The 24,499-nt window shown below is 44.3% G+C and overlaps 2 protein-coding genes across 9 annotated transcripts in view; one reads left to right on the forward strand and one right to left on the reverse strand.

The window, feature by feature from the left end:
- The window catches only part of GORASP2 (golgi reassembly stacking protein 2), a 40,485-nt gene extending 38,210 nt beyond the window's left edge, over positions 1-2,275 (forward strand). For all 3 annotated transcript variants that reach the window (XM_009182425.4, XM_003907591.4, XM_021924373.2), the window contains one exon: positions 929-2,275. In XM_009182425.4, coding sequence (XP_009180689.1) covers positions 929-1,269 — 341 coding nt within the window. In that variant the 3' untranslated portion in view covers positions 1,270-2,275. The remainder of the gene's footprint in view (positions 1-928) is intronic.
- A 19,024-nt stretch (positions 2,276-21,299) lies between these two features.
- TLK1 (tousled like kinase 1) overlaps positions 21,300-24,499 on the reverse strand; it is a 166,493-nt gene continuing 163,293 nt past the window's right edge. For all 6 annotated transcript variants that reach the window (XM_031651351.1, XM_031651352.1, XM_031651354.1 and 3 more), the window contains one exon: positions 21,300-23,196. In XM_031651351.1, coding sequence (XP_031507211.1) covers positions 23,020-23,196 — 177 coding nt within the window. In that variant the 3' untranslated portion in view covers positions 21,300-23,019. The remainder of the gene's footprint in view (positions 23,197-24,499) is intronic.

The following is a 24,499-nucleotide window of genomic DNA, read 5'->3' on the forward strand; positions in this document are numbered from 1 at the left end:
TCCTTTGTTTCTTGAAATAATTCTCCTTTCCTTCATTATGCATTTTAATTTTTTTTTTTTTTTTTTTTTTTGAGACAGAGTCTCACTTTGTTGTTCAGGCTGGAGTGCAGTGGTGTAATCTCATTTCACTGCAACCTCCACCTCCTGGGTTCAAGCAGTCCTCCCACCTCAGTGGCGTTGTAGTCTCTAGTAGCTGGGACCACAGATGTGTGCCACCATGCCCAGCTAATTTTTGTATTTTTTTTAGTAGAGACGAGGTTTTGCCGTGTTGCCTAGGCTGGTCGCCAACTCCTGGGCTCAAGTGATCCTCCCGCCTTGGCCTCCCAAAATGCTGGGGTTACAGGCGTGACCCACCACGCCTGGCCTTGCATTTTAAAATCATCATAATGAGTCCACTGAGTGTAATAGTTATCAATCACTGGTTTTAAGCAAAGGCTGAGTATCCCTGGTGAGGACAGTGGAAAGGGCAAGAATCCAGGCCCCTCCCTTCTGCTGCCTTTGCAAGAGGGTTGTGGCCTACCTCTCTCTGTTGTCTGTCAAGAATGCAGCTGTAACAGCTTGCAGCTGGCAGGGGTGAGCATGAGTCCCCCTGTCTGACATCCAGTGCAGCTGTGTCACCTGCTGGGTGGGCTACTATCTGTTCTGACTGGAAGGATCCTATCTTTCTTCCCTGAGCCAGTTTCCCCCAGTGCTGGGCCAGGTCACATGGAGCCTAGAAGCTGAGAACCTATTCCTGCGGGCAGCCGCAATTGTAGGGAATAGTTAACCCTGCCAGCGCCTCTATCTGGAAATCAGACAAGGTTGTGATTTGTGTTACCTCCTCAGCTTCCGTTTCCTTAATGAAATGTAAATAAAAATAGCCCTTTGACGATGCCTGCTGCCCTTTCAGTGCTGGGAGGATGTATGATCTATGCCGTTTTTGTCCTAGGTCTGCCACCTCTTCCTTCCTTGCCTCCCCGAAACTTACCTGGCATTGCACCTCTCCCCCTGCCATCCGAGTTCCTCCCGTCATTCCCCTTGGTTCCAGAGAGCTCTTCTGCAGCAAGCTCAGGAGAGCTGCTGTCTTCCCTCCCGCCCACCGGCAACCCACTCTCCGACCCTGCCACAACTACTGCAAAGGCAGACGCTGCCTCCTCACTCACTGTGGATGTGACGCCCCCCACTGCCAAGGCCCCAGCCACGGTTGAGGACAGAGTCGGCGAGTCCACGCCAGTCAGTGAGAAGCCTGTTTCTGCGGCTGTGGATGCCAGTGCTTCTGAATCACCTTAACATTGAACCGTTCTTCGGAATTGGCGTGGTATATTTATTTAACCACGGGAGTGTGTCTGGAAATGCAAACTATCATTAATTTCATACTAGTTTGTACCATATCTGTAGGCATCCTGTAAATAATTCCTACAGGGGATACTAAATGAGGACGTGGGTTGTTTCCTGCCAAGTTGAGTGGGGCTCACGCGCTAGGGCGAGATGTCAGAAAGTGCTTGTATTTTAAACAACCAAAAAGAATTGTAATGGTGGCTTGCTGCCAGGCTTGCACTGCCATTGCTGCGGATGTGCATCTTCGGGAAAGGTGGTGACGGGGCGTCCACTAGGTTTCCTGTCCCCTGCTGCTCTTTCCGTAAGAAAATGAAATATTCTATGCCTAGTACTCACACGCAACATTTCTTGTACTTTGTAAGTCGTTTGCGAGACTGCAGACCACTTCACAAAACTAAACGGTAAAGAGATTTTACTTTTGGTCTCCGTGAGTCGCATCTCTATTAAGGTTTACACAGGAATTCCACCTGAAGACTTGTGTTAAAGTTCCACAGCGCTCACTGTTAATTGAACGTCTTTTTCTTCAGCCTATACACGGATCCTTGTTTTGAGCTCTCTGAATCACTCAGACAACATTTTGTAACTGCTGCTGTTGCTTTCTACGTCCACCTTATAAAGTGGCATTTCAAAAGAAATAAAGAAGGTGTCACAGTTTTAAACCAGAAGGTGGCACTCTGTGGCTCCTTGTAGTATTATAGCTATACTGGGAAAGCATAGATACAGCAATAAAGTACAGTAATTTTACTTTTTTTCTTGTGTTACATCTAAATTACAACCCTTAATTGCCACGTGTGCACTTACTACTCTCCGGTATGTCTTACTACTCTCCAGTATGTCATGCATCTTTAACTTTTCATGTCCTATGTTTGCTTTCTCCCGTTTTTAAGAGATGGTAAGTTAATTGGAGTTGATTTACTGAATGAAATTAAATGCAGATATCCATGTTTTTGAAATAAGACAAAAGTGGTTCCTCGGTTATTGCCCTGGTATAAGTCTGTAGATGCTGATCCCCTGCAGGGAGGACATGGCTGAGGTGGCAGCACCCTCACATCACCCTCACGTCACTCACCCCTGACTGCCCTGCTGGACACTTGAAGTCAACGCCAGCCCAGCACTCTCCTAGGAGTCTCAGTGCCAGCCAGTTTTGGGGGTAGATCCGTTTCTGGGGCCAGGTTTGTACTTAAAACTGAATGATGAAAGAAGTCTCCAGCCCTAATCATAGCTGCTTCTGTTTACACTGTGTAAATGTTTCTAGAATATTTCAGTTAATCCCGTTTTTTGAAAAGGAGCTTATAACAGGTGAGGAAAGTATTCACAAGCACATTTAAATGTTATAATTTTTGGCTTTCCAGGATAGGAAAACTTGAGAAAGTTACTACTTTCTAAAAGAGTTCTTAAATATTAAGATCTCCTTAATATTTGTTGTTTTTACATTAAAAGACAAATATTAAGGAGATCCCTTAGTGGAAAGCGAGTGAGTAATTTTCAAGTTTTACAAAATGATTTTTTTTTAATACAGTTCTTCCAAGGCAATGCTTGTGAACTCTGGTGCAGTCACAGCTCTCATCTGGGAATGATGACAGGCTGGGCTCTCTTCCTGGGCAGATGAGGTAGCATAAATGAAACACTAATCTCTAGGGAGATTGAGGGACCTTTTTTTTTTTCTTTTTTTTGGAAACAGGGTCTCACTCTGTCACCCTGGCTGGAGTGCAGTGGCTTGATCTTGGCTCACAGCAGCCTTGACCTCCTGGACTCAAGCAATCCTCCCACCTCAGCCTTCTGAATATCTGGGACCACAGGTGTGTGCCACCATGATAGTGAGGGACTCTTAACACTCACCTAACTAATGGACAGACACTCAGCCTAGATTGGCTTGTTGGATCTTCCCTGAGGTGGAAAATACTTCATTATTTTCTACTGCCTTCAGACAAACCAGTTTCAGTCTTTAACAGTGGTAGATCTGGTACCAGGTTCCAGAAACACGATATAAGAGATAGTTTCCCTGACAGTAGGCCACTTCCATGGCCTTGTAGGGAGACAGACCAGGGAATCAGTCCTTAGGGCCAAGGCAGAAGGATTGCTTGAGCCCAGGAGTTCAAGTCCAGCCTGGGCAACACAGACCCTGTCTCTACAAAAAATTTAAAAATTAGCTGGGCATGGTGGCATGTGCCTGGAGTTCCAGGTACTCAGGAGGCTGAGGTGGGAGGATCGCTTGAGCACAGGAAGTCAAGGCTGCAGTGAACTGTGAGGAAACTATGCAAGGCTAGGAAAAGTCTTGAGTGTTTGTGTGCATGGGGCTGGGTCTTGTGTGCTGGACTAGGGAGTTTGAGCTTTTGCTTAAATACGGTAGTCACGAAGGCTGGAGGGCAGCGCAGTGGGGTCCAGCCTCAGGAGGGACGCTCACCTGAACCTCCTTGGCTAGCTAAGTCTCTTCTTTGAGTCTAGGATAATGACTGTGTTAGTCTGTTCTGACACTGCTATAAAGAAATACCCAAGACTGGGTAATTTTATAAAGGAAAGAGGTTTAATTGACTTAGTTTCACGTGGCTGGAGAGACTTCAGGAAACTTAAAATCATGGCAGAAGGCAAAGGGGAAGCAAGAACCTTCTTCACATGGCAGCAGAAGAGAGAAGCGCAAGCAGGGGAAGTGCCAGAGGCTTATGAAACCATCAGATCTCGTGAGAACTCACTCTCACGATAACAGCAGTGGGGAAACCACCCCCATAGTCCAATCACTTCCCACCAGATCCCTCCCTCAACACATGGGGATTATGGGAACTACAAGAAGAGATTTGGGTGGGGACACAGCGAAACCATATCAATGACTTTACCTTTTCCCCTCTGATTTTTCTGTTTTATTTTTAGTTCATTACTAATTGTGCTTACCTGGGAGCAGTTTAACTTAGTTCATTTCCTGAAAATTCTGAAGACCTCGAAATTACCTTGTGGCCTCTTCCTCACCTGAGAGGCACCTACTAAAGCTCAAAGATGGCTCTACCTTGGATGTCCAAACATTTCTGCTTTTGACTATAGTGAAGATGAGAGACTGGTGGGCTGCTGGAGCTACGGTAGTGACATGGAAGCCCCGATCCCACTGTTAAGGAACCTGTGGTTTAGGTGGGAACATGAAGCAACTTCACGCAAACTGCAGCAAGTGAAGAGTCTCAGCTGAGCAGAGACCTGGAGAGTCTGGGTGAAGGGAACATTCTCTGGCAGCTGAAGAAGGCTTAGCCAGACCTACATTTTAGCAGGTGGAGAAGGAGTTAAAAAATCCAGGCAGGGCCCTAAGGGAGCTCACAGTAGGAAAGCCATGGGCATTAAAGCCTCCAGCAGCAGTTGACTACAGGTGCATTTTATTAGAAAATTAAATACATCTTATTTAAATGATTGATTTGTGAAAAAGTTTTTTCTTCCAGAGTGGCCCCATTTTTTATCAGTAACTTGTGAAGGAAGGTTGGGCCTTCCCCCTGTGACCCTGAAGATGAAGTTCTTTAATTATCTGACTACCCGGCAAGGTTTCAACCCTGTCTTCAGATTAGAATTGCCTCAATTAGAGTATTGATTCCTGGACTCTTGGAGTTTTAAAAAACTTCCCCAGGGAGGGTGGACCTGTAACTGCGGGAAGTAATAGGCGCATAGGAAGGTCATCGTTCTTGCTAGGTACCTACTTTTACCACTAAGCAAAGTGCACAGGTTAGAGGAGGGGTCCTTTTGTCACATACATACATATATATACACATATATATGTGTGTGTGTGTGTGTGTGTATATATATATGTATATATATGGGTTTTTTGTTGGTTTTTTTTTTTTTTTTTGCATTAGATTTAGGAAGAACAATTTCCGGCTTGGCTAACCAAAGTGTTCCTTTATAGGCCTTTTGTGTATCAAGCCAATTGATAAAATGGGGAATTAATGCCACAGCCAATTATTCAAGCACTAGAACAACAGGACGTGGAAGGGCAAGTGGGTCCCACTCCCAGCTGGGGGCTACAGGTGAGGGGAATAGGGAGGAGTGAGGAGAGTGAGAATGCGCCGCAAAAGAGCGGAGGGGTGAGGAGAGTGAGAATGCGCCGCAAAAGAGCAGAGGAGTGAGGAGTGCAGACAAGTGCAGATGCCGCCCCACTGCCTCTCCAGGGAGTTACACAAACGTGAGTACTCTGGTCGCTTGACAGTTTAGAGAAAACGCCACACTCCAGCCATTGATGGAGGCGGGCCGCAGATTTTCAGTGTTACCAGAGTTGAGGTTACAGTGTATTTCCTGGCAAGATACAAGTCCATGCTCCATGAAGGCTGCTGGGGCTTGGGATAATAACAGTAGCCAGCATTTATTGTTTCCTGTACATGGGGTGAATAATAAGAGTGCTCTGCCCAGCAGACAAGAGGAAGCAAACCGGTTCCCCCCAGGCATGTTTCCTTTGAACTCCCCTGTATATATTAAAATATGGATTAATTGCCAACATTTAAAAATCAGAAGGTTTCACATAAATCCAGATTTCTGGTTTCTCAAAGTCACAAGTTCTGGCAACAGATCAATCCTACAGGGAAATGAACGCCCCTTGGAGTCTGTGTCCCCCAGTCTCCAATTCCCACAGCCCCACCTGCGTACACCAGCCCCCAGGCCCACCGCCCGCAGGTGTCTGAGTTTGCAGAGCCCTGTGTTATGCTGGTAGTAACACAGCTGAGTCTGGGGAGAGGGAAGGGATGGCTGAAACCGAGGTTTCCTTACAGTCAGCGGGGCCAGAACCCTTGGGGACCCAGGATCAGGAAACAAGGTCCTTCATGGATTTCATTATTTAGGATCCAATGAATCGTGTGGAATGGGCACTAAGGTTAGCAAAATTTGAAGCAGCCACTTAGACGGTAAACCTGAGGGAGAAAATGTCCCTGGACAATGACTGGGATAGTAACAACAATTTGAGTTTCACTAGTCTCTTTTCCTAAAGCCATATGCTGGGTTCCCAACCCATTGATTACCTTAACAACCAACTCTATTAGAATTGATCATCAAGTCTCTTTTCACAACCAAGGGTTGTGAATAAGAGTTCATGAATCCCTGACTGACTTTCTTACCCTCCACTCTCCATGGCCTTGCTTCCTGGGGAGGGTCCTGTTTGCCAGGCTGGCCTGGTTTGAGACCCACACTAAGAAGTCGGCCTGAGGTTCAGGGCAAGACTCTTCCAGAAGCACTTGAATTATGGTGGCTGGGAGTGGGGTTACAGGAACTTCTCATTTCTTATAAACTTGCGTATTGCCAGAATTTTTTAAAAACACAATTACTTTTTACTTTTTTTTTTTTTTTTTTGAGATGGAGTCTTGCTTTGTCACCCAGGCTGGAGTGCAGTGGTGCAATCTCGGCTCACTGCAACCTCCCAGGTTCAAGCAATTCTCCTATCTCAGCCTCCTGAGTAGCTGGGATTACAGGCACGTGCCACCACGCCCGGCTAATTTTTGTATTTTTAGTAGAGATGGGGTTTCACGTGTTGGTCAAACTGGTCTTGAATCCCTGACCTCAGGTGATCCACCCGCCTCGGCTTCCCAAAGTGCTGGCATTACGGGCATGAGCCACCGCGCCAGGCTTTAAATTGCCTTTTTTTTTTGAGACGGAGTCTCACTCTGTCACCCAGGCTGGAGTGCAGTGGCGCGAATTACTTTTTAATTACTAAAAACAATAGGGGTATTTTGATCTAGGGGGTGGATGAATGGGAGACTTACAGAGCCAGAAAAAGCCTTGTTCTAGGCCGGGCGCGGTGGCTCACGCCTGTAATCTCAGAACTTTGGGAGGCCGAGGCAGGCGCATCACGAAATCGGGAGATCGAGACCATCCTGGTCAACCTGGTGAAACCCCGTCTACTAAAAATACAAAATTGGCCGGGCGTGGTGGCAGGTACCTGTAGTCCCAGCTACTCAGGAGGCTGAGGCAGGAGAAGCGCTTGAACCCGGCAGTGAGCCAAGATCGCGCCACTGCACTCCAGCCTGGCGACAGAACGAGTCTCTGTCTCAAAAAAAACCCAAAAAACAAAAAACGAAGCCGTGTTCCATCTCTTCTGAAGCCTTTCATTTCAGTCTGTCCAGGACGGCCCCTGCTGCAGGGCTGGGGAAGCGTTTTCCCCCAGCAGCGTTATGACTGATCAGACTAAGGGAGCTCTCTGCCAAAAACCCCCAACACTGTCCCTAGGTTAGAATTATCCATGAAATTTCCCTGAATAGACTTGTGCTGTGACTGATTTGCAATGCTGTGTTGTGTTTGTAAATCAGTTTGGCCAGAACTGTGTAGCTCAGACAGCTATGCTGAAAGAGCCCGGAAACACAATGGCAAGAGTCCACGTTGTACCCAGGCGCTGTTTTGACCTCTAGAACTCTGGAAACAGTGTTACCATCAGGTAGTGAAGTATGCATGGTTCCAACACGTCCACTCGAGATCAATGGCTAAACAACCTGTGTGCTTCTTGGTGGTGAGGAACAGAACTGCTAGAGGAGCCTCATAAAATCAAGAAGAAACAGGTGCCTGTTGTATGAGTCCAGGAGCTCAAAGCTCATTCTGATTTCAATGAACGGTTACTTGCCTTGGTCTCTGTCAAGGTTTTGTTTTTAAAGGGCATAAAACTTTAGAGACTAATTCATTTTCCCAAATTCAGGTCTCTCTTAGGTAAGTAGTACAACCTGAGAAAAGAGGACAACCCTCTGGGATCTTTGGCACTGTGACGCTGCCATATTCCAGGAGGGGACAGGTGAGGGTTCACTGTGGCTGAATCGGAAGGAGACAGAAGAGGCAGGGAGGAGCTACCGGTCAGGCCTCAGGGCAGGTTCAGGTTCAGGTTCAGGTTCAGAATTTGATCGGGTGGACTGGTGTTACCCAGAGTGAAGAAAACTGTCTTTCCTCCTTTAATGCCTATGTATTTTATTTTAGCATATTTTGGGGAAAAAATAATAGTTGCATTGGATATGGCTAATTTTACAAATGAACTTCAGTGAGAAAAGGGAATAGTTTTAAAGAGAAGTGCTGGGTGAGGTATTGGGTTAATTCCCCCAGGCCCCAGGAAGCAGGTGCGCCTGGAGAGCTCAAACCGAGGCCCCCGCTTCGGGTAGAAGCTGAATCCACGTAGGTCTGTCCGGTCCCACGCCTCAGTTCTGTCCCCACACGGCAGGTACCTGGAACGACATTCACCTTTGTTCAGGAACTCCGGTCTTACCGCCGCCCACGTGGAGTGGGATCCGAGCCAAAGGGGCCTCCTGAGCGGAGACCGCAGTGCGCGCCACGGGCCACCAGGTGGCGCCGGGAGCCTGGGAAAACCGCGCCCCGCCAGCGGCCGCGGGGTCTCCGGGCCGGTCTCACAGGGCCCCTGGGCGGGGCCGGGGCGTCGCGGTGGGGCACTTTCTGTTCTTTGGAAGAAGGGCTTTGGTCCCCCGCTTTCTTTCCATCGCCGACCCATTGCGGATGCTTGGGGGATGAGCCTGGGCGCCTTCACCAAACGAAGCCCCCTTTAATCAGATGTGAAGGCAAATCTCTCCACCGGGGGACCCGTTGGGTGCGGCGGAGACACCCTTCGGTGGCTGAGATACCCTCAGACGCCGTAGAAGCACCAGGGGTCTGAGCGCCCAGTACGGGAGGTGCGGGGCCGGCTTCCCTCCCCGGGACTGGAGCCTTCAGGAGCACCGCCCCCACCCGGCTTCCTCCGAGGGCAGTGCTGGTCTCAGGCCTCGCCCCGGGCTGGTTGCTGCCCTTGGCCTCGTCCAACCCACACCCGCGGGCAGCGGAGGCTCCTGCTGTGCACAGGCCCGGGGGCGCCGGGGCGGGGAGGCTGAGTCTGGGCCCAGGTGTCCCGAATCCAAAAGCATCCCACTGCGCTACCTGTAAATTAGCCATTTCGGATCTACTGATTGAGCGAGGGGACAGAATAGCCCAGAGGCTGGGTAACTAACATGTGCGGGATCAAGGAAGGCGTTCGCGGGCAGCTAATATTAGGGCACTGAAGGATGCATAGAGGTTCTCTTCGGTGGTCAAAGTGGAAGGAAGAGCTTCTCTTAGGCAGAGGGAACAGCTTCAGCAAGGACTCACAGGAATGTGGCATGTGGTGTGTCCCGGAACTACAAACAGCTCTGGTGGCTGGAATGTGAAAAGTATGGAGTGGTAGCAGTTGCCACAGAAGGGGGAGCGGGGCCAGATCGCCAAAGGCCTTGAATGCCATGCTCAGGGGCTGACTTCACTGCCCTGGGGAGTGTTTATAAGGGGGGTGTTTTTTGTTCTTGGCAGTGAAGTACCCAGGGAGCTTGCCCCTTACATAGGTCAGTGGTCTGAAAAACCTCCTTTTTAGCAAGCAGGCGCCTTTCGTTAAAAAAAAAAAAAAATTCATATGGAACATAGATTCAAAAGCCAGCCAACGTGGAGCTGTCGGCAGTTTCCCTGTGAGCAGGAGGGAAAGGCGGAGCATCCCTAAGAAAGGAGCCATAGTCATTCCCAGCCTGATGGCGTGGGAGGAATCTCAGGAGTTCATTATCCCCAAAAACTAAAGTCCAGCAAAGTGCCGTGCCACACCTCATCCCCCACCCTCCACCTGCCTGCTCTAGTTGTGACTGGAGGAGTAACTCACATTTTCCCTGGTCTTGTAGCGGACCGGGAAGAACCAAAAACTGGATAGGGTGAGAGAGCGTCCTCTTTCTTCTTCAGCTCTTTAGCCAAAGGACTCTTTCAACCCTGAGCTCAGAAAAGCAACGATGGACTAGTACTTCTCAGCCCTGGTGGCTTTGAAAAACACTGATGCCTATGGATCAGGGCAGTAGTGTGGAGATCCTCCCTCTCGATTCCCTCATTTTATAGATGAAAACCGAGAAATCCAGAAAGGTTAAATGTCTCTCCAACACGCATATGGCTAGGGGGTGGTAGAGCTGGGGCCATATCTAGTACCCAGGTGGAAATCGGAACCATCCAGGGATTCTTTCAGCAAGCCTGCGACCCGGGCAGGTGTGGGGCGGGGATGCTGGAGCAGAAACAGACCAAGGCTGGAACTGCAGGGCTGCATGGAGGACCTACCTGGGTGCAAGGTCCTTGGGCAGCTCGTGGGGGATTCTCAGAACTCAGCCCCCAGGGCTATTAGTATCTTCATTTTGATCAGAATTTAAAATAACAGTGGTTTAGGGTTTGTTTTACCCAACAAGGAGATGGTGTAGTCAGTGATCAGTCCTCGGTTGTGAAGCCAACTTGATTCAGCCTAGTCAGATGGCCGCCCGCTGCTGGGGGAGCTTCCACCACTGCAGGGGCCACACACCTGGCTTCAGCATTCTTCCTGGGCGCGGGCATCCTTCTGCCGCTGCAGACTGGCAGAGCAGCAGAGGCACAGTGGACGACTAGGGTGAGAAAGTGCTACAATGCGACCTGTGAGGAGGGGAGGTGGCCTCAGGGGTTACACCCATCTGTCTTCAAGCCTTGGTGTCAGGGACAAAGTCTGACTTAAAGTTCTCTCCAGCACCTAGCTCCCAGCGGGCATTCACCATATGCCGCATAAAGGCACAGGCAATGAGTGTAGCTCCATTGGGTGCTAGGTTAAGAGTCGAAGGGGTGGCAGTCAGTCCCTGGCATGTGGTGGGCACTCAATGGGGTTCTCTGCCTGGGCCACTCCCTTCTCTGGACCCTGGACAGGGATTTGAGTGGGGAGGGGCCTGCCTTCCTGGGAGGAAGTTACGAAAAGGAGCAGGGTGGGGAGGGGAGGAGGTTTCAAACCATTTCCCACCACCCCCTGGGGGGGCATGGGCTATCTCTGGAGGTTTGCTGTGCATGTGACCCGGTGTGACAGAAAGGCAAGGGCTACTGTGCCTCTAACACCCAGGTCCCAGGCTCTGTATTCTTGAATTTGCCATCCAAAACCACAAAGTTGTTTTTAAAAAAATCCCCACTAAGTTGTTTAAAAGATACAATTTAGGCTGGGTGTGGTGGCTCATGCCTGTAATCACAGCATTTTGGGAGGATCACTTGAGCCCAGGGGTTGGAGACCAGCCTGAGCAACATAGTGAGATCTCCATCTCTACAAAAAATGAACAAAATCAGCTGGATGTGGCGGTTTGAGCCTCTAGTACTTGGAAGGCTGAGGTGGGAGGATTGCTTGAACCCAGGAAGTTGAGGCTGCAGTGAGCTGTGACTGCACCACTGAACTCCAGCCTGGGTGACAGCGCGAGACCCTGTCTCAAAAAAGAAAAACAAAAACTACATATACACACACACACACACACACACACACACACACACACACACACAAATCATTTGATCCTTAAAGAACAGAGCTGTCAGCCGGACGCGGTGGCTCACGCCTGTAATCCCAGCACTCTGGGAGGCTGAGGCAGGTGGATCACCTGAGGTCAGGAGTTTAAGACCAGCCTGACCAATATGATGAAACCCCGTCTCTACTAAAAATACAAAAATTACCCAGGCATGGTGGCATGTGCCTGTAATCCCAGCTACTCAGGAGGCTGAGACAGGAGCATCGCTTCAACCCGGGAAGCAGAGGTTGCAGTGAGCCGAGATCCCGCCACTGCACCACAGTCTGGGCAACAAGAGTGAAACTCCAACTCAGGGAAAAAAAAGGGGGGGCAGGGCGGGGAAGAACAGAGCTGTCTTGCACCCTGACTACATTTACAGACTTCACTCAAAACCAGAGAACACTATTTATACTTTTCCCCAGGTGGGTCTTGAATCCAAAGTGTTTAAGCAAAAAACTGTTCAAAATTCCCCAATACAACTGCTTTTCTGTAAAGAAAATTAAGTATCTCATTAAGTAACTTTGTAAATCTCAAAAAGCTGTATCAAACACGATCCGTGGAAGTTAAATGTAATTTATTAGATATTGCACCATGGGCCAGGCCAACCAACATGGCCAAACCTCGTCTCCACTAAAAATACAAAAAAATTGGCCAGGCGTGGTGGTGCCCACCTGTAATCCCAGCTACTCGGGAGGCGGAGGCAGGAGAACTACTTGAACCTGGGAGGCGGAGGTTGCAGTGAGCTGAGATGGTGTCACTGCACTCCAGCCTGGGCAACACCGAGATACTAAAAAAAAAAAAAAAAACATATTGCACCATGAATTGACTGAATACTCCGCCCTGCCATTTGGTCACTTCAAAGGTTTCTGCATAGTGGGTTGGGGATTTCAGACTCTCAAAACACAAGAACATTGTAAGAGTATTTGACATTTAAAATGTATTCAGGCTCACTTTGTTACTTTTATTTTTTAAAAGATGCTGATGGATTATAGAATTAGTGATGTCTAATTCAGTTGAATTTTGGAGTCAGCCAGGCTCGAGTTAAATCCCATCCCTGCTATTTGAGCAAACAACTTAATCTCTCTCCAGTGCACCCCTCCCTTCTTCCACCTACAACATGGCATAATCATAGGGTTGTTTTTGGGGATTCAAGGAAATGTAGGTTACAGTGACTGGTATACCATAAGTGCTCGACAAATTGTCCTTGTTACTCTTTCCTTAAACACAAATCCCTGTTCAAGTGAAATGTTTATTTTCTCCATCTTTGTAATTCCAAGTCAAAGTCTGTGGTAGAGTTGTTGGAAAAGAGAATCTCAAATAATTAACTGAGTCTAAAATAATCCTGGCTTTTTTCTAGAATCTTTTTTTTTTTTCACTTAAAAATGTCAATCTAAAATATTCTGTTTTTCTTCAATATCTACACAATAAACCAATCGAAATGAACCACCAGGCAGAGGGCACGGCGTTGAGCTGGTTTGCTCTTATTCTTGGGTATGGTTCTCAAGGTTTTCCCATCCGAGCCTCAGGCATCTGTAACCACCTCAGTGGATTCCTACCGATGAGAGGTTTTCAGCTAAGCTCTTCAGGTTCCTGTTCCACACAGCTCCCACACAGCTCCCAAACTCTGGCAAAAGTCATGAACCACAGACTAGCTATGTATGTATGTGAAGCAGAGATTCCCTTTAAAAGGTACAAGCAGGTTACACGTAAATCTGGACTGTCATATGCAAATTCTTGATGGTGACAGAGACATAGTACCTCCTGTGCAGCTGATTTGAGGCCACGACTCAGTTCTAGAAAGGAATGGTAATTCTGGTCCAAAGCATTTAAGAACTAGGATGCTCCCTCCCTTCCTGCCTTCCTCTCCTGTAACTACAGATTGATGTGAATAGAACCATAAGATGCAAGCAGCCTGGGTGCCCCAGCCATCACCTGGAGAACTGTCTTGTAAAGTTGCCTAGGAGAGTTACCAAGCTCACTGTGGATTTTGCATAACTGAGAAACAAATTTGGGGAGGGTTAATTTGTTACTGTAGCTTATCCTGTTTTCATTTCACACTTAGGTGCAGGGTGCGGGGCGTGGTGGGGGGGGACCATGAAGATTTCATAGTTTTGGAAAAAACAATGAAACAAGAACACCACCTAATAACATGTTCATGATGCAGTCTAGGGAAGTAGTTGAGAAAGGTACACAGAAAGCTCCCATGTTTGGCTTTTTGTCAATTAAACAATATTTACTAAAATCTGTTAAATAACTTGTATATGGTACAGTATTAGTCTATCAGAAAAGGGTAAATGGACACAGAATAGTCATTATTTTTTGTAGAGACAGGGTCTGCCTATATTGCCCAGGCTGGTGTTTAAACTCCTGGGCTCAAGCGATCCTCCCACCAGCCTTCCAAAGTGCTGGGATTACAGGCACGTGAGCCACCTCGCCCAGGCCAGAAGAGTAATTGTAACCTATGTATATTTCTTGTAGAGACCAGGATCAGACTTTAATTTTAAATTGTGTGGTAATGGCAAACTACTACAGCTGTCAGTGTTTCCATCACGATCTTATTCAACTCAGTGACCCAGTGAAGGAAACAGCTCTAGTGCCAAGATGGTTGATTTGTGAGAGGAAAAGAGCTTTTTGAAGTGTTTATATTACAAGTTCAAAACAAGTCACTTTGTTGCCACTTTTATTTTGCAGTGCCAGGCCAATAAATAAATGGGGAAGGCCGGGCGCAGTGGCTCACGCCTGTAATCCCAGCACTTTGGGAGACTGAGGCAGAGGGATCACGAGGTCAGGAGATTGAGACCATCCTGGCTAACATGGTGAAACCCTGTCTCTAGTAAAAAATACAACAAAAAATTAGCCGGACGCGGTGGTGTGCACCCTGTAGTCCCAGCTACTGGGGAGGCTGAGGCAGGAGAATTGCGTGAACCTGGAAGGCGGAGCTTGTAGTGAGCCGAGATCTCGCCACAGCACTCCAGCCTGGGCCACAGAGCGAGACTCCGTCTCAAAAAAATAAATAAATAAAATAATTAAATAAATAAATGGGGGAATGCTGTTCCTTCTAACTAACGTGGCAATGAGAACTCTGCTTTTCGAAAATTGTGTCTCTGAATATAGTTTTTTACAGAGATGTGGGGAGGAGTAAACTTTATACAATGAATTTCCGTGGTGGAACAGCAGTCCCCAACTTTTGTGGCGCCAGGGACTGGTTTCGTGGAAGACAATTTTTCCTCGGACGGGAGTTGAGGGCATCGTTTCGAGATGAAACTGTTCCACCTCAATCATCAGGCATTAGATTCTTATAAGGAGCGTACAGCCTTAGATCCCTTGCATGCGCAGTTCACAGTAAGGTTTTTGCACCTATGAGAACCTAACGCCGCCTCTGATCTGACAGGCGGTGGAGCTCAGGCAGTAATGCTCACTCAACAGCCCATCACCTCTTGCTGTGCAGCCAGTTTGCTAACAAGTCACAGACTAGTACCAGTCTGTGGCTTGGGGTTTGGGGACCCTTGCAGAACATGAAACTTGGCTTAAGCAATTTCCATGGTCATTGGCGGAATGAACATCTTCCACAACCGCCACTGGAAAGTCTATCACCTGTCACTTCTTCTAAGTCTTGATCACAAATATGCCAATTTACAATTAAAGGTTACTACTTTCCTTATTGTGTAATTTTTTAAAAAATCAGCAAAGAAACATCTTAAACTGCACTTTAGCATAGCTTCATTCCCCTAAACGTTATTTCACCCCCTAAAACTACAAAGCACGTATTCTTCTAGTCAAATGTAAGGGTAAATATGTTTGAATACTAAAATGCTATTGACATAAGACAAATAACTCAACTCATGTTGCTTAAGTGTAAAGTTTCTCATACAAACTTGGTTGCTACATGGCTAATTCTGCATCTAGAAAAATACATGATCTCATTCTTCCAAGCTGAATTTCTTTTAAAGCTTTTTCACTAAAAGCTAGGTACATACATAGGCTATACTTCTGGGAAGGAGGCTCACAGAAATTAAACTTTAAAAATATTTCTACTATGGCCGGATGCGGTGGCTCACGCCTGTAGTCCCAGCACTTTGGGAGGCCGAGGTGGGTGGATCCTGAGGTCAGGAGTTCAAGACCAGCCTGGCCAAGACGGTGAAACCCCATCTCTACTGAAAATATAAAAATTAGCCTGGCATGGTGGCACATGCCTGTAATCCCAGCTACTCGGGAGGCTGAGGCAGGAGAATCACTTGTACCCGGGAGGCGGAGGTTGCAGTGAGCTGCCATTGTACTCCAGCAAAACTCCTTAAAATATATGTATGTATGTGTATATTCATTCCTACTAATGAAGTTAAAATTCATTGTCAAAGTATCAAATTTTGTTACATTAGTTCAGAAACCACAATAGTGTTTAATTTTCATAGCGGTTTCAACATAAACACTCTTGGGATCTAAACAGCATCCCCAAAGTGATGAAAACACAGACCAGTTGGGACCCCAACCTGCAGCAGTCCTGTTCCGCCTTGGTGGACATGCACACTTCCACAACAGCTGTGTGTACTGGAGTGGGGAAAGGAGGCATTAAAGAGCGTGCCACAGTGAAGAAGACAGGCAGGGCTCAGACTAAGCAGTTACGCACAGACATGGGTTAAATACAGAAAACTTCCAAGCCAGTAGGTAGGAGACTGCTGCCAAGTCTCCTGAGCAACTCCTCCTCACATCTCCCAACCATTCTCAGGTCCAACCCCCCAAAAATACAAAACACATAATGACCCTCTGATAGGGGCCTCTTGAATCTGTCTTCTGCGTCTGTGGCATTTGTTCCATTTTGTTGCAGCCCGTGCCATTATAAGTTGGGAAAACAACTGAGCCCTACTCTTAGTTCCCATGAGGCAGGTGCTATTGAAATAGTTTACAGACAAGGAAAATAAGACCCCAGAAAGGTTAGTGATTTCTGTAAGGTCACATGTTATTAAGTAACAAAGCTGGGAGGCAAAGCCAGGTCAGACTTCCAAACCCATGCTTTCTTCCACTTTCATCTTTCTAAATATCTCAAGAGGAAGCTATGAATTTGGCAAGTAGCGGACATAAAGAGATGCTCTTAGGATGCAATATGACGTAAGATCATTTGAAACACCAAAAACATGACTAATATTAGTGACAAATCAGTCATGCTCATTCTTTGGATCAGGTAATTTTAGTATCTGAGTTTGATGTCTGTCATATAATAGAAGTAAGACCTTAGTACCCTTGTGACATACCACACACCCAATCAAGAACAGGTGGGATGCTGGTCGTGCACATACACTATTTGACCCAAGGCATATAGTTCTGGGAACAATCTAAGGTCTTTCAGGTGAAAATGGATCACATAGAGAATCTTAAACATAATTACATACAGAAATTTTAAACCCAAGTAGAGTCACCTGCTGCAATCAGAAGTACCCATTTGTGATCTTGGTGGTAGAACACCACACATAGGTAATTTCATCAGATTCAGAAGACTTCGAGACACAATGTTCAGGGGCCATATATTGGTGAACTGGTAATTAGTGAAATCTCTCTCCAAAGTTTCAGGACTTCCTTTAGAGGAGTTACTGACACTAGAGTCAGTTAAACTTTTTTTGTTGGGGGGGGACGGAGTTTTGTTCTTGTTGCCCAGGCTGGAGTGCAATGGCATAATCTCAGCTCACCGCAACCTCTGCCTCCCGGGTTCAAGCGTTTCTCCTGCCTTAGCCGCCTGAGTACCTGGGACTATAGGTATGCACCACCACGCCTGGCTAATTTTGTGTTTTTAGTAGAGACAGGGTTTCTCCATGTTGGTCAGGCTGGTCTCGAACTCCCGACCACTGGTGATCCACCCACCTCGGCCTGCCAAAGTGTCGGGATTACAGGCATGATCCACTGCGCCCGACTTTTTTTTTTTTTTTTTAAAAAGACCAACTGGTACCACTGCAGGAAGAGGAGCCAGGTGTACTTTCTGTGCCTGTGACAGTGGGCAGAAGAAGACCTCCGTGAGGTACTTTCTGTAAGACAGGTGGAATGGGGTAGCTCATCGATGGACCTGATCTTTGACTAAAAATGCAAGGGAAAAAGATGTAAGAACAGAAAAAGGTGCAACCCACTCTCCACCTTACCTAGAATGGGTCTGTGGCAGGGGTCTGCTCTCTAGTGACTCATTCTTCATCTAACACTGGAAACATTCGTAGGGCAGGCGTGTAATTCTAGCACTTTGAAGTGGGTGGATCACTTGGCCCAGGAGTTTGAGACCAGCCTGGGCAACACGGTGAGCCCCTGCAAAAAATACAAAAAAAGTAGCCAGATATGCTGGCATGAACCTGTAGCCCCAGCTACTTGGGAGGCTGAGGTGGGAGGATGGCTTGAGCCCGGGAGGTCAAGGCTGCAGTAAGCTGAGGCTGCATCACTGCACTCCAGCCTGAGTGACAGAGAACCTGTTTCAAAAAAAAAAAAAAAACCTTTAGATTTGCTCTTTTAAAAAGATGACAATAATGTTTGTAGCTATTTGGCTGTCACCTTTGAAGAGTCATGATGAGATTTAACTCACTAAGCCATGTTTACTATATACCAAGATGTTAACATAGTTAAGAACCTTGCTCCAAGGCTCCAAAAGCTGTGCTTACTAGTTATGCAGCTTTAGCAAGTTATTCCCCCCTCCAAATCTGTCTCCTCCTTTGTAAAACAGGGATACTGTCATCTGTCCTACCTCAATCAGCTGTTACTGGCAAGGAAACTCTGGAAAATATGACAGATATCTGTGAGGAAACAGCACCAATAGGGCATGGTCCTTTTGGCAATTAGTTCACACACACAGCTACTACTTTTTGTTTCAAATTGCTACATTTCCTCACCTTCCATTTCCAGACAATCGAATCATCACTTGTTTGAAACCTCAGTCAAGCACTGTGAAAGTTATTTCTTAAAATAATTAAAATTACCACAGGAAGCAAAGCAGACTGAATTTCATAAATAGGGCTAACAGAATAATCTTGGAGTTTTAAAAAGGGATGACAATAGCAGCTTATCAGATACAGTACCTACTGTGAGCTGGGCAAGGTTGAGTGTGTTACATTCGTGAATTCACTTATTCCTTCCTTGCAGTCACTCTGCACGATGGGTAGTTATCACTCCTAATTTTCAGATGAGGAACCAGAAACACAGGTAGTAAATGTTAGTCAACATTTTAATCCAAAGACTCTGGTTCAAAAAAATTGATATCTTAACCTATTTTATTGCTCTTCTTAAAACAGTCATATGGCCCAGGCACTGTGGCTCACACCTGTAATCCCAGCACTTTAGGAGGCCCAGGCAGGTAGGTCACCTGAGCCCAGGAGTTCAAGACCAGCCTGGGCAACATGGTGACACCTCATCTCTACAAAAAGTACAAAATTAGCTGAGCGTGGTGGCACACGCCTGTAGTCCCAGCTTGAGCCCAGGAGGCAGAGGTTGCAGTGAGCCGAGATGGCGCCACTGCACTCCAGCCTGGGTGACAGAGTGAAACCCTGCCTCAAACAAAAACAAAACCAGTCATATGTGTGTAGATAATCCACATCCCTATTATTTTAGACAAATGAAGATTTCCAGGTGAAAGCCACGCATTTTTGTCCTAACTATAAATAACTCTTCCACCCCATTCTCTGGCTCTCTGCAAATAACTTTAAAGGTTGATTTAAACACATTTACTCAAATCTTTCCCTTTCAAAAATTATAGAATTCCTGGGGATGGAGCGGGGGAGGGAAGGTAGGGAATCCTCACAAAAGAGAAAAGGAATGAAGGGAAAGTAGGGGAAGGTAAATGGAGATGTTTTTGTTGTAGGAAATACATCTAATTTAAATTGAAAAACAAGTTATACAAATTCTAAAATTGCTGCAGAATGAACTGAAACACAGGAACTAGAATTTCAATTTAATTCTAAAACTAGCTGCTAAAAGTACTTTATTTATTTATTTTTGAGCCTGTCACCCAGGCTGGAGTGCAGTAGTGTGATCTCAGCTCACTACAACCTGCACCTCTGGGATTCAAGTAAAACTCCTGCCTCAGCCTCCTGAGTAGCTGAGATTACAGGTACACACCACCACGCCTAGCTAATTTTTTTTGTACTTTTAGTAGAGATGGGGTTTCACCATGTTGGTCAGGCTGGTGGTCTCCAACTCCTGACCTCAAATGATTTACCTGCCTCGGCCTCCCAAAGTGCCGGGATTATAGGTATGAGCCATCACTGCCGGCCTAAAAGCACTTTTTGAATTAGATTACATCTTCAGAACACTGAAATTTAGTATATATATGTAGAAGAAAAATCATCAGATAACAGGACAAAACGTAAGGCAGAATTAGAGAAAGACCTGTCAATGGGCTTTTAAATGTGTAAGTTAAGGTTATAACATTCACACAAAAATCAAACAGCAATGTAATTAAATTTTATGAGTACATTAACAATCTAGGTTGTAAACAGAAAAAAAAAAAACAATCTAGGTGAACTGTACTGTTTACCACTAATACACAATGATATGAGGGCAATCAACATTACTGCATTTAATAAGTAATGATGAACAGCAAAACAACACATAATATACTCTTCAGATGTTTCACTGAAGCTCTACACCATTTTGACTTCATGTAATGAGGTGTTTGTTCACATTTTATATGCCATTTAAACTGACAGAGTTGTTTTAGAAGGAGATGGCAGTGAGTGTTAAAAAGAAAAGGGAAAAAAAAGATTATTTTTGAAAAACTACCAAGTATCTCCAACTCCCCACTTACAAATTAGGGTGGTTTCTACACTTACTTCCTCTCAACATGTACACACTAAAGCAAATTCAAATCAAAGAAAGATTTTTTAAAATCATATGCAAAACCGTAGATTTTACGCTGTATCAGTGCTGACTCTTAAAAGAGGCCTTGGCTCTTCTCTTAGGGATGTAGGACACGCTTTAATTCTGAGGACAGACACCAGGAGACTAGAAAACAATCAAAGCCTAAAAAAATAGTAGTGTCAAAGACTGTCAGAGTGACCTTGAAATCATTTAGCAATAGATACCAACTTTCCATGTGAGGGTAAAAGTAAGTTATTCAATGTGGCTCAATTAGCCATCTTGGACCTGCTGGATCACTGGCATGTTATTCAAAATCTGTAACATTTCTTTGGGAAACTTTTAGAAGGAAAACATGGGTCTGTAAGTTGATTCATCTCCTATACATCTTTGATTTAAAAATGATGACCTAAACCCAGGTCAAGAAAGCAACTTCATTTCATGGCTTGTTCTTCCCCTTTCCTGCGTTCTGACACTAGCAGTCGCTCTCACTCATTTGAAAGTAAAATGGTAAAGCAGTGATCTCTAGGTCTATACTATTAAACTGACTGAACCTCAAAGTTAGATTTACACATTAACTTCGTATCTCCCCAAAATTTTAAGCAAACTGGGCATTTTCTTTTAGTTCAGGAATTTAAATGTTACTTTATGAACACAGGACTTTATAATTCATAAAGATGAAAACTCCAACAACAAAACTGAAAACTTGCAGGCAGCACCTAAAGCACTCAATCAATGCTAAGATTTCATTACCGTGTAGTATTTTTTAAAATCGGATTTCTATCTGCTCTACAGAGGAATGGGTATAGCCGGCCCCTTAAACCACTCTTGATAGTTCGAAGTGTTACTTACCCAGGAGTTGCCTTGATAATGGTTATTAGGTTTAACTTTAACAGCTTGAAACAATTTACACTTGTCTTGAAGTATACTTAAGGAATTTATTCAGCTGATTTTTAAGTAAAGGAGCTCAGTCAGTCAATATCCTACCATCTTGAAAGCTCCCTTCCAATGTCATTTTCATAGTCTTTACATTTTAACTGTCATTGTTTATTACTGTTTTGGCTATATTCTCTACAATTTCAGCAGCATTTTAAAGAGACAATGTGTCTATGTACAATGAAAAAACAAAATGGCTTGCAACATCAGAAATACAGTTTAACTGTACAATATTAAAGAGAATCCGTGGTAAGTATAACCTCCTTTTTCTGCAACATGAACAACTTACATGTAAGTATCAGCATTATGAATGTGACAATAAAGAAAAAGTCCTTACAGGAGTGAAATACAGCATCCTGAAAAATATGGTTTCTACCCTACAAGGCAGTTAGAAAATGTTCACATTTTAACAAATCTGTACAAACCACAAGAAATTTGTTTATGGGACCATCTTGCTGATAAGAACTTTCTAGAAATGCAGAATAACCATGAACAAATTATAAATCTAGTATCTATGTGCTCCACAGCCCTAGAACCCAATAAACTGATTTAAAAAACTCAATTATGTCCAACATGGATCACTTTTACGTCTTGATTGTTAATGACTGTATGCTTTTTAATATCTCTCTATGATGTACAGTCAACTTGCACCTTCTAGGTCATTTAATTTTTTTTAGCAAAGAAGCAACATCATTTAGCAGCAATTAGAGCGCCTTCAAGAAGACTTAAAAAAAATACAATATCCAATTAGAAAAGCCATATTTTAAACATTTGTACAAGAATAAGCTGCTGAAACTTAGTAATTGAAATATGACATCTGTACAACAATTTACAATAGAGCTAGAAGGGAATTTATCATTATCCTGCATAGAACTGGTCTGCATTTGGTTACATACTGTCACCTGTTTTGATGAACAAGGCCTGGTAACAAAAGAAAAATACCTGTTATCAATTCTAACACGTTGAAAACACTGGCAATATTATAATTTAGTGAATTCAACTGATTTCAAAACAAGCAGCTCATTTTGTCAAAAGTGTAAAGTATTTAGAAATAATAGCTCTCCCTTTAATATAACCAGCGAAAGAAAACGGACATGTGATCTCGAGGTACAACTTGGTAAAAGCCAGAATAGGCAAATGACAAAGCCTAACTTTGTCCAAAGATTCTAACTCTCACATTCTATTACTATAAAACACAACTGTCACTGTCATTCAGTTCTTACTTTGGTTTCAGCAGATTAACTGCCAAATGCTGAAGAATGTATCCAGGCACTATAGTTCGTATGTTAGAAATATGTCTCTTATTTTTCCATGTGTTTTTAAATAATGAAAAACTACCCTTCATATTAGAACTCTCTAGTAACAACCAAATGTATTTAACTATTATAAACGTTATTTACAGTGTTCCCCCAAATAAACAAAAGTTTTTTCTTCTATCTTAACATGGTATTCCTGTTTCTTTGTAACAGGCAGTCATCGTTCACTGCTCAAAATTATAGTCAGAAGTGTGCATTTATTCATTGTCCATGATCCACTCTCATACAAATGATACTATGAGGAACTTCAGTTCACAAACAGTTCTTAACCATGTCTTGTGTAAAAAAAAACAAAACAAAACAAAAAAAAAAACACTCAAATGCTCTCAAACTCAAGTGTGCATCTGGAAGCAATTCAAAGATATCATGCCAATCTTGGAGGAAAGTCAGTAAGTAATTATGCTTGAAGAAGGGGGCGTAGGGGATGCTGTCAGCCCAGCCATGTGTAGGTTTCCTGAAGAATTTGATCTTCTCATGTGTGGGAGAAGGTATGGGTCATTTGCCAGCTGGTGCACATCAAATCGATCTTCTTTTCGATATGCCAAACAGCGTCTTATAAAGGCCTCAAAAAGAGAAAGAAAAAGTCAGCAATTAATGATCTTTTTCCCTTCTAAATATCAATGAACTGAATCAACAGAAGGATGGACACATTTAAGACATAAGTAGATCTCATTTTATTGGAAGTTCAAACCTTAAAAGAAAATTCTGCAGCAATAAAATTCTCACTCCAAATGCAACTCACCACTTGAAGTCCCTGCAGTGGTTCACTTTACAGTCTAAATTACTACTGCAACCATTTGAACTTATACTGGAAAGTTATTTCTGCTTATGAAATTCTGAAGACTTCCTTTTCTAGCATTTTTCTTCTGCTAAACAGTCCTCCCACCCTCATCCCATTTTATTATCACTTCAGTTTAGCAAAGGATGCCATTTTCAGCCATAATATTTTTTCCTACTGACATAAAGACTTTCTTTAGATGAAGAGACCACTGAAGTGACACTTCCATTAGGGATATTGTTTCCCAGGTTAACCCTATGCATCATTACACTCCTGGAAAAGCTAAATAAATGGAATATAATCACTATTTTTTTTTTCTCAAACCAATTTTACTTAGTTTTTGAGAATAGCCTCTTACAAATAAAACCTTTCTTGAAGTGTAACACATTTTTAGAAATGCACACAAATCGTAAGTGCACAGCACAAAGTAAATACATCTATGTAATTGGCAACCAGATCAAGAAAAAGAACCTCTGAATCCACCTCATGCTCACTTCCAGGCACTGGCTCTGTCCCCAGTCGAACCTGGGTAACCTTTATCTTGACTTCTAACACCACAGTTAAGTTTTGATTGTTTTGAATTTTATATAAATAGAACTACAAATTATGTTCTCCTTTGCCAGGCCTCTTTCACTTAATATTAAACTTTGAGGTTCATCCTTTTTTTGGGGGGGAGGTGACAACAGATAAAATATTCTCAGGAGGTAACTGGTAATTGTTTCCCTTTCTTATTGCTGACACTAGAAATTAATATATACCACTAAACAGAAGTATAATCACATTAAAAAGTAACTATTTTGTACTTTCTTTGCTTTGAAATTCATTAGAAGTCTATTTTTCTCTAAAAATATACTAGCTATTCTAATTTTACCATAGCTTACTGTTTATCAGAAGTCAATCTGATCCCTTAGAGGTCTTATCTTTTTTATCTTTAACAAAATTTCAGAGATCACTCTGAAAAATGATTAAGAGGGAGAAAAAACATCAAGACTGATATGTTAGAGTTTGAGGGGTGGAAAGGCTATCAATAGCAAGGTTAAGATTAAGAAGTCTGCAACAAGTAATGTACTTAAAGATGCCCACACCAA

The sequence above is a fragment of the Papio anubis genome, chromosome 10 (genome assembly GCF_008728515.1).
Source record: "Papio anubis isolate 15944 chromosome 10, Panubis1.0, whole genome shotgun sequence".
Classification (NCBI taxonomy): domain Eukaryota; kingdom Metazoa; phylum Chordata; class Mammalia; order Primates; family Cercopithecidae; genus Papio; species Papio anubis.